General features: G+C 35.9%; 2 protein-coding genes across 3 annotated transcripts in view; one reads left to right on the forward strand and one right to left on the reverse strand.

The window, feature by feature from the left end:
• LOC137648516 (uncharacterized PE-PGRS family protein PE_PGRS44-like) overlaps nucleotides 1-976 on the forward strand; it is a 2,360-nt gene extending 1,384 nt beyond the window's left edge. The window contains exon 2 of the mRNA XM_068381440.1: nucleotides 1-976. This exon is cut by the window's left edge and continues 1,054 nt beyond it. Within this exon, the coding sequence (XP_068237541.1) occupies nucleotides 1-797 (797 nt within the window). The 3' untranslated portion in view covers nucleotides 798-976.
• Nucleotides 977-4,774: 3,798 nt separating this feature from the next.
• LOC137648839 (uncharacterized) lies at nucleotides 4,775-7,473 on the reverse strand. 2 transcript variants are annotated; one of them, XM_068382004.1, is made up of 3 exons: nucleotides 7,407-7,473; nucleotides 5,700-5,787; nucleotides 4,775-5,669 (listed from the first exon to the last, which is right to left on the reverse strand). In XM_068382004.1, exons 1-3 carry the CDS (start codon nucleotides 7,416-7,418, stop codon nucleotides 4,942-4,944), a joined length of 828 nt encoding a protein of 275 aa, XP_068238105.1. In that variant the 5' UTR covers nucleotides 7,419-7,473; the 3' UTR covers nucleotides 4,775-4,941. The 2 variants fall into 2 exon arrangements, with proteins under 2 accessions (XP_068238105.1, XP_068238104.1); XM_068382003.1 differs by having other exon boundaries at nucleotides 4,775-5,787.
• Between the last annotated feature and the right edge of the window lie 2,527 nt (nucleotides 7,474-10,000).

A 10,000-nucleotide genomic window follows, 5' to 3' on the forward strand; every position in this document is an offset into this window, starting at 1 on the left:
CCAATGGATACAGTCATGGAAACAACATTGGAGCAGGATATGGAGGATTGGGTGGGCTGTCACATGGCCATCTTAACAAGCACTTCCTCGGGAAGAGAAGTGCTGATCCCGAGCCAGGATTACTTGGAGGACTTGGTGGAGGCCTAAATGGTGGATTTGGTGGTGGATACGGTGGCTATGGCAGTCTCTTGAATGCTGGTAACTATGCCAATGGATACAGTAACTCAAATGGATATAGCCATGGAAACAACATTGGAGCAGGATATGGAGGATTGGGTGGGCTGTCACATGGCCATCTTAACAAGCACTTCCTCGGGAAGAGAAGTGCTGATCCCGAGCCAGGATTATTTGGAGGACTTGGTGGAGGCCTAAATGGTGGATTTGGTGGTGGATACGGTGGCTATGGCAGTCTCTTGAATGCTGGTAACTATGCCAATGGATACAGTAACTCAAATGGATATAGCCATGGAAACAACATTGGAGCAGGATATGGAGGATTGGGTGGGCTGTCACATGGCCATCTTAACAAGCACTTCCTCGGGAAGAGAAGTGCTGATCCCGAGCCAGGATTACTTGGAGGACTTGGTGGAGGCCTAAATGGTGGATTTGGTGGTGGATACGGTGGCTATGGCAGTCTCTTGAATGCTGGTAACTATGCCAATGGATACAGTAACTCAAATGGATATAGCCATGGAAACAACATTGGAGCAGGATATGGAGGATTGGGTGGGTTGTCACATGGCCATCTTAACAAGCACTTCCTCGGGAAGAGAAATGCTGACCCGAAGCCAGAGTAGAAATGAATAAGCTCAGTGGTCGTTATATTACTTTGTTAATTTTATTAATGGATTTCTATGGAGACAAAAAAGATGATAGGAGACTTTATGATAGAAATATGAGTTTTGGTACTACCACAATTACTAGGTTTATTTTGTTTTCTGTGCAATAAATACTTTTATGAATAAATTCATATTTTTGCAACGAATCATTTTGTCTTTTTCTTAAATCCATACTCTTTCTATGATCGCAAATTTAACTCTCTCCTACCAGACCGTATCTTGTGAAAAAGGGTGGATGGCAACTTAGGCCCATTTTATAAACAAATTCTTGGGCCTAATCAACCTAAATACCGAATTAGTAACCTGGTAGTTGTTAGATTGTGGAAGTTAGCAAACTGGATAGAGAGATGGCTATGGGGCTTGCAGGGTAGAGAACCTATAGGTTAATACCCCCTAGTTAGTGTCACTGTTCATAAACGTACAAATAGCGACACATGCATGCGTAGATATATGTATGAATATGTATTGACGAATAGTTCTAAAATTTTATTAGAGGTAGTGATATCAATACATCATTTGAACACTAACAAACCAGTGAGAAATAATCATGATGAAATTTGAAAGGTCATGGTAAAAGGAAAATTATCTAGGAATTGAGAATGTTGGCTCTTATGTACATGAGAGACATGTACATAGGAAGGGCAATTCAATATAAATTCCCCAATTTCAGTCTTAAACTTGATTCTTGTAATTAAGTCATTGCGTTCACTGTAATTGTGTTAAAATCTCTCCAGCCAATATTCCAAAACTTGAGCTCACTGTAATCGTGTTGAAATCTCTCCAGTCAAAATTCCAAAACTTGAAGATACTATCACCGTTTTGAAGACTTATTATATGAAATTTGTTAGCCAGCAGTTTACGTTTCCAAGGTGACCCTAGTAGAAGTGGAATGGATCTGCCCCGTTTACTCGCGATAAATTTGCTTTTATGAGTAAAGAGTAGAAGGGAATGAAATAATATTCAAATTTGAAGTTAGTAGATATAATCAACCCTTCTTTACTCTATTACTTCTTCTATTAACTTGCTTTTTTCCATTTTGTATCGGGTAAGCACGGTTGCCTCTTCGAAGGACTTTGCTCTGGCTTTGGGCTACACCTAGACCATAGTCCCGATTGGTTGCTCTGCATGACATCGCTTAGACCCCTGTATGTTCGTGTTGTACCAGTCACCAGCGTTCTTCCTCTCAGCAGCGAGGAGTCTTGGCTCGGTTAGGTCGACAGTTCGAGACGTTTGAGGTGTCTCTTATGATTTTAGAAGGTGTTGGAGTGGCTTTGTTTGTGTGTGTATTAGTCTGTAACATCCTTTTGCTTGACTATGGTTTTCTGAACACTATAAAGATGTGATCTCTCTGCATCCAATGTCTTTCCCTTGCAAGCCTCTTATCACCCTTCTATGTGAAACAAGAAAATAATTGTTCTAGAAAAAATATATAACTAATATGACTTTGAATGAGCTATACATCTTGTCCAATAGGTAATGTGTTTTTTTCCAATAAAGTTGTGATAAATTGATTTTATCAAACAAGAAATAAATACCGTACAAAAACCATTTTCCAGTGGTCCTTAAAAGAGGAGGTAAATACAACTATCTTCTAACTAAACATTATAATTTTCTCATGTAATGTTAGCCTATTTGAACAAAATTTCGGATGTAGTTTGCCCTTTCTGTACCATATAAAACCTAAACATGAATTGCTTTGAAAAGTAAATTCTTTTACCCATGAAATCTCAGAACAGGAACTGGTTTAGATATGGCAGTGTTCTGCATGTTCAAGGACAATAAGTTTTAGTATTAAATTCAATGCTTTATTGGAAAAAAAATCTAATTGCGTTTGCTATATATTAAGAATATAAAATGCCTTGTGAAACAATGCCTTGTGAAACAATGCCTTAATTGTAAAGGAAAAAGCAACATTTTCAAAGACTGACATCCATAACCTTAGATATCAGGCTTTACTCGTAAGCATAATGATAGCTGACATACCTTATTATCATTATTATTATTATTATTATTATTATTATTATTATTATTATTATTATTATTATTATTATTATATGCTAAGCCATACCCATGGTTGGAAAAGCAGGCTGCTATAAGCTGAAGGGCTCCAACAGGGAAAATAGCAGAGTGAGGAAAAAGAAATAACGTAAAAGATAGAATTGTGTGCCTGAGTGTACCCTCAAGCAAGAGAACTCTTACCCAAGATAATGGAAGATCATGGTACAGTGGCTATGAGCCTACCATAAATAGAGAACAATTGTTTGATTTTGGAGTGTCCTTCTCCTACAAGAGCTGCTTACCATAGCTAAAGAGTCTCTTCTACCCTTACCAAGAGGAAAGTAGCCACTGAACAATTATAGGATGAGCGTTCAGAGATTGCAAGCATTCTTCAAGGTTGAGCAATACATTAACAGATGAGTCCATTCTCCCCAAAATTATGATTCCTATCACCCAAAATCTACTTTTCTTTCTGCAATCGGCTTCAATGGCCTTAGATGTCAGGATGCCAGAAAACCTCAAATCAATCAATCAATTTATTTCTGCAAAAATGCTCACTTGTTACCTATGAGACAAACCTTTTGTAAGGGTCTTTTCTAAATATCTCCCCATTTTGACCTCATGAATTCTTCTTGCGTCGCCGTACGACGAAGCTGATTATTTCAATAGCTTCAACATATCTATCATATTCACATTCCACTACTAAAGTTCAATTTTAAAAAGTAGAGTCTGTTCATCTATCCTTTCATAAGAAGTTCCCGCAATGGCTTTCACAGACAATTCAAATCTCTTCTAAATCTTTTAATAAAATCTGCTACCTTTTCTGTTTTACTTTTTCTATGACTCACCACTTTCCTCACCTTATACTTACACTCTTTAATAAATATCATTATTTTACCATTCATTAATATTAACAGCCATCACTTCATCTTCGTAGTTTCCATTTACCCTCCTTACGATAATATTTTTTTTTTTTAAACCTAGCTTTCTTCTCTTGCAACCACTTTCAAACTCTTTACCTAATATTTGTAACTTTTATTCATTAGCCTTGATCAGTAAAATACTATCTTCGAACAATTTCTACGCAGTCCATTAAAGATTCCCTTTCTTATCAAATAACTTTGCATCTACATCTACTGTCCATCAACCCATTCCTAAGGTATAAATACCGCTCATGAATGGCAGAGGCAAGGGACAATGACAATGCGCTGGAGACTGATCATATATACATATAATCAACGCTCATGCCCCACTCCACCCAAGCCAGGACCAGGGACGACCAAGTAATAGCTGCTGATGATTCAGCAGGTATACCTATATTCTCCCCCGAACACCCAATCCTTTGCTCACAAGGATGCATGGTGAGGTTGCAGACACTAAAGAAACTATCGAGCCTGAGCGGGTCTCGAACCCGAGTCTGACAGAACGCAATGCAGGTACGTTTCCATTAGGCTACCAAATACATATTCAAACGATAATTTTGCTTTTATAAATAAAAAATCTTCAATCACTTTTAACATATCCTCTATAGAGTTACTACATACTTTCAGTACCATATACAATGCCTCTTCATAGACTCTTAATTACCTTTTCTAGGGTTATGTATGCATATTTACTCTTTTTTCTTTTATTTTCTACTTTTTTTCTTAATATATATATATATATATATATATATATATATATATATATATATATATATATATATATATATATATATATATATATATATATTAGAGAGAGAGAGAGAGAGAGAGAGAGAGAGAGAGAGAGAGAGAGAGAGAGAGAGAGAGAGAGAGAGAGAGAGAGAGAGAAAGAGAGAGAGCTATATATGCATACATAAATTCTTTACTTATATATTTGCATATATATATTATTCCTTTTAATATTTTCCTTGAAAGAAACTGAGAGAGGTAAATAAACAAATTAATATGCTGCAAAAATATGAATTTATTTGTATAAAGATATACAGTATATAATACAAGAAATAAGTATACTTAACAATTATACGATAAATCTGGACTCATTCCTCTTCCCTGCAGAATATTATTCAGTTATTCATCTCCATAAAAATCCATTAGTAATTTGTTTGAATGAATATAGTTATTCATTTGGACTCCGCCTTTGGTTCAGCACTTCGCTTGCCGAGGAAGTGTTTGTTAAGATGGCCATGACCTAGTCCACCCAATCCTTTGAATCCTGCTCCAATGTTGTTTCCATGACTGTATCCATTTGAGTGACTGTATCCATTGGCATAGTTTTTAGCACCCAAGAGACCACCGTATCCACCGTAGCCACCTCCAAAACCTCCATTTAGGCCTAGACCAAGACCTCCGAGTCCAAGTCCTCCAAGTAATCCTGGCTCGGCATCAGCACTTCGCTTGCCGAGGAAATGTGAGTTAAGATGGCCATGTTTCAGTCCACCCAATCCTCCAAATCCTGCTCCAATGTTATTTCCATGACTGTAACCATTGGAGTGACTGTATCCATTGGCATAGTTACCAGCATTCAAGAGACCACCGTAGCCACCATATCCACCACCCAATCCACCGTTCAAGCCTAAGCCAAGACCTCCAAGTCCAAGTCCTCCAAGTAATCCTGGCTCGGGATCAGCGCTTCTCTTGCCAAGGAAGTGTGAGTTAAGATGACCATGTTTCAGTCCACCTGATCCTCCAAATCCTTTCAGAATGTGGTTTCCATGATTGTATCCATTGGAGTGGCTGTATCCATTGGCATAATTTTTGGCACCCAAGAGCCCGCCGTAGCCACCATATCCACCACCGTATCCACCGTTCAGGCCTAAGCCAAGCCCGCCAAGTCCAATGCCTCCATGGCCTAGCCCGCCAAGTCCAATGCCTCCATGACCTAGCCCGCCAAGTCCGCCAAGTCCAAGGCCTCCGTAGCCAATGCCAGGAGCAGCTTCAGCCACCAAGGCTACCGTCAGTACAGCAATCTGAAGTGAGTGGTAAAATTAACATTCATATGAAGAGAGAGAGAGAGAGAGAGGAGAGAGAGAGAGAGAGAGAGAGAGAGAGAGAGAGAGAGAGAGAGAGAGATCGTATGATTTAAATGTGCAGTAGCCCACATATATGGTTTATTTAACCGACCAATATTTCCTTGAAACTAAAACTCGTCTTTATCTTTGCCTCACACTTTTCAAGCTCCCAAAAATATTGATGGATATTTATTTCTAATTTTCTTTAGATGTTCTCAGATGCCATATAAACTTGCATACTATATATTCTATTATTATTATTATTATCATTATTATTACTAGCCAAGCTACAACCCTAGTTGGAAAAGCAAGATGCTATAAGCCCAAGGGCTCCAAAAGGGAAAAATAGCCCAGTGAGGAAAGGAAATAAGGAAATAAATAAATGATGAGAATAAATTAACAATATATCATTCTAAAAACAGTCACAGCGTTAAAACAGATATATCCTATATAAACTATTAACAACGTCAAAAACAGATATTTCATATATAAACAATAAAAAGACTCAATCATCACAATAATGTTTTACGCCAAAAATAGTTGTCAATATTCAAACTGAGAAGGTATTTAAAATTTAATTGATTCAGGGCTCAGTGATTTCCCCGTTTTTACCTCTACAATTATAAATAATATTATTACGAGTATTACTAATGAGATTAGAATTTAATTAGGAAATGGTCTTCTTTGCTCTTATTATGAACTATCGATGTGGTCTTCACGTAATGCTGCAGTCTTTCTAGTTTATTTATTTACTTATTTCCTTTCCTCACTGGGCTATTTTTCCTTGTTGGTGGGAGCCCTTGGTCTTATAACATGCTGTTTCACCAACTATGGCTGTAGCTTAGCTAATAATAATAATAATAATAATAATAATAATAATAATAATAATAATAATAATAATAATAATAAAGTACTGCTGATGAGTACATTCGATGGGGATAATGAAGGAATTATGTTTTAGCAGCTAATGGAGGAATAAATATTGTTGACTTGTTGATTCTGTGTAATCATTCAATTTTAACGGAAAAGGTTTAACACACAGACTCACACACACACACACACACACACACACACACATATATATATATATATATATATATATATATATATATATATATATATATATATATATAGATAGATAGATAGATAGATAGATAGATAGATAGATCGATAGATATAGATATACGTGTGTATATGTGTGTTGTTTTTGTGTGTAATATACTGTATATATATATATATATATATATATATATATATATATATATATATATATATATATATATATATATATATATATATATGTGTGTGTGTGTGTGTGTGTGTAATATACTGTGTATATATATATATACTATATATATACAATATATTTATGTATATATATACAGTATATATATGTGTATATATATACAGTATATATAAATATATATATATATATATATATATATATATATATATATATATATATATATATATATATATATATATATATATATAAAATTGTGTGAATATTGGGTGTGTTCGCTTGTGTAATTGTGCATGAAATCGGACAAAAACGTAAATTACGATTTTTTTCTTACCAAAGATCTCATGACTGGCGCATGTATTTGTAGATCCAAGTAAGACGAGGTTTGTCTGTGTTATGCCGATCCTAAAAGGAGTCTTGTCTTTATATAGGAAAGCGATATAAAGGAATTCGCCTTTTCCAATCGGCCCTCGGCCACACCCAGAGGTCAAGAAAACAAAAAAAGAATAACTCATTGAATTTTAGTCTAAATATGACCTTGGTGTAGATAAGGACCTTGAAACACCTGACAGATTTATTTTATTTTCAGTCGATAGTTAAAACGATACTTTGGACTCGTATCTCTCTCTCTCTCTCTCTCTCTCTCTCTCTCTCTCTCTCTCTCTCTCCTCTCTCTCTCTGCTCTCTCTCTCTCTCTCTCTCTCTCTCTCTTAGACTCGTATCTCTCTCTCTCTCTTAGACTCGTATCTCTCTCTCTCTCTCTCCTCTCTCTCTCTCTCTCTCTCTCTCTTAGACTCGTATCTCTCTCTCTCTCTCTCTCTCTCTCTCTCTCTCTCTCTCTCTCTCTCTCTCTCTCTCTCTCTCTATATATATATATATATATATATATATATATATATATATATATATATATATATATATATTAGACTCCTCTCTCTCTCTCTCTCTCTCTCTCTCTCTCTCTCCTCTCTCTCTCTCTCCTCTCTCTCTCTCTCTCTCTCTCTTAGATTCGTATAATTCTCTCTATTAGACTCGTATCGTCTCTCCCTCTCTCTCTCTCTCTCTCTCTCTCTCTCTCTCTCTCTCTCTCTCTCTCTCGTGGTCCATTTAATGTCTTTGACTTAGTAACTTATATCATGATGTTATCGTTCAGTCTAATAATAGTTTTCGTATTTTACAGCGTTTGATAGAACTCTCATTCACCATAAGAATAACTCCATTATATATTTTGAAAACTCTGCAAAACGCTGTTTTTTTTTAATATAAAGAGAGCAGTAAAGAACACGGAGATAAAGTCCATTTCGATTTATAACTTAACTTCCAATCTTAAATTAAAAAAACATTCTGCACCTCAAACATTTTCAGAAAATTCGCTCCCACTAAAGAATAATTATAATAGTAATAATAATCTTGATAATTTTATTTATGTTGATTTTTCGATACTTTTTTGTTTCATCATTAAATATAGTGTTCTGACGAAGAGTTCATTATCTTTTTGGACCAAACTTTTTGACCGAGGACACAATGTATTGTTAAGAAATGTTTTAACTTTGTAATAAAAGATTTTAGAAGGGAACCCATTACTGGAAAAGAACTTTTCTATGAAACATATTTCCTTATGAAAATTTTCAAAAGGCGATGTTAGTCTAAATGCTCGGTAGAACATTGTGCTAAATGTGTTTGTCTTGAAATTATCATAGCATCTACTCGGTCAAAAAAGTTTGGTCCAAAATATATATTGAACTCTTCGTCAAAATACCATATTTTAATGAAGAAACAAACAAATATCTGAAAAGCAAAATACATGAAATTCTGAGTAAATACCTGCCACAAGTTAGGTCGAATATAATATTCTATAATTGTAATAATGATAATTTTCGATATTTTCATATAAATTGTAAAATTGGTGACCCCATTCTAATCCCGAAACTGAGCATTATTACAATTCCTATTAATGTGCAACCTAATACAACTCCAAAATAAATTTTTCGGTCAATACTAAAGAAAGGATCAGTAGACAGTCATGCTATTTGAATTTAATTTGTATCTTTGTCTCTGCATATGAAATATTATGAATGCTTTAAACAAAATCTTCTTCTTCCCCACCATTATCCCGACATTAAAGGGTTGGTTGCCTGATACGCCCTCTCAATGCCTTCGATCAAAAGCAAGACTACGAGGCAGCAGCTGTCCTTTTAGTAACTTTTCTACAACATGCAGGACATACGAACCACCTTATGTCCTGCGTGTCGTAGAAAGCGACTAAAATGACAGCTGCTGCCTTGCAGTCTCGCTTCTGAGTATTCTTAAACCTTTACCATTGGGCACAAGGCTTTAAAGAAAATGTCGCTTCTAATTATGGCAATGATAAAACTCCTTTTATATCATGGTCGCTGTCCGTACATGTTACATTTACACATGATAAGCTATTCATCTATAAGGTTCAAAGGTTCCTCATAAATAGTAGAAATAAGAGACAGTGACAATGTCCTAGCATCACGATGCCCCTAGAGACTGATCATATATACACATTATCAGCGCCAAGCCCCTCTCCACCCAAGCTAGGACCAGGGTGGGTCAGGCAGTGGCTGCTGATGACTCAGCACGTCGAGCTATAGGCTCCCCCCAAACTCCCAATCCTTAGCTCACAATGATGGCAAGGTTTCAGGAACATCTGGAAACTATCGAGCTCGAGTGGATTTCGAACCCAAGTCCAGCATATTTCAGGGCAGGGACGTTTCCAATAGGCTACCTCAACCTTTTGTCTTACAAAGCCATTCCTGATGATTCCTGGAATATTAATTCGTGCTAACATATAGCTGATGTCGTCTACAATTCCGAAACTATTAAAACAAAAACTTCAACATTTTGAAGGCTTCGCCTTTAAATCTTGACTTAAGAATTTCCAAATATCTTTTTTTTTTTTTC

Source organism: Palaemon carinicauda, chromosome 10, assembly GCF_036898095.1.
Source record: "Palaemon carinicauda isolate YSFRI2023 chromosome 10, ASM3689809v2, whole genome shotgun sequence".
NCBI classification, from domain to species: Eukaryota; Metazoa; Arthropoda; class Malacostraca; order Decapoda; family Palaemonidae; genus Palaemon; species Palaemon carinicauda.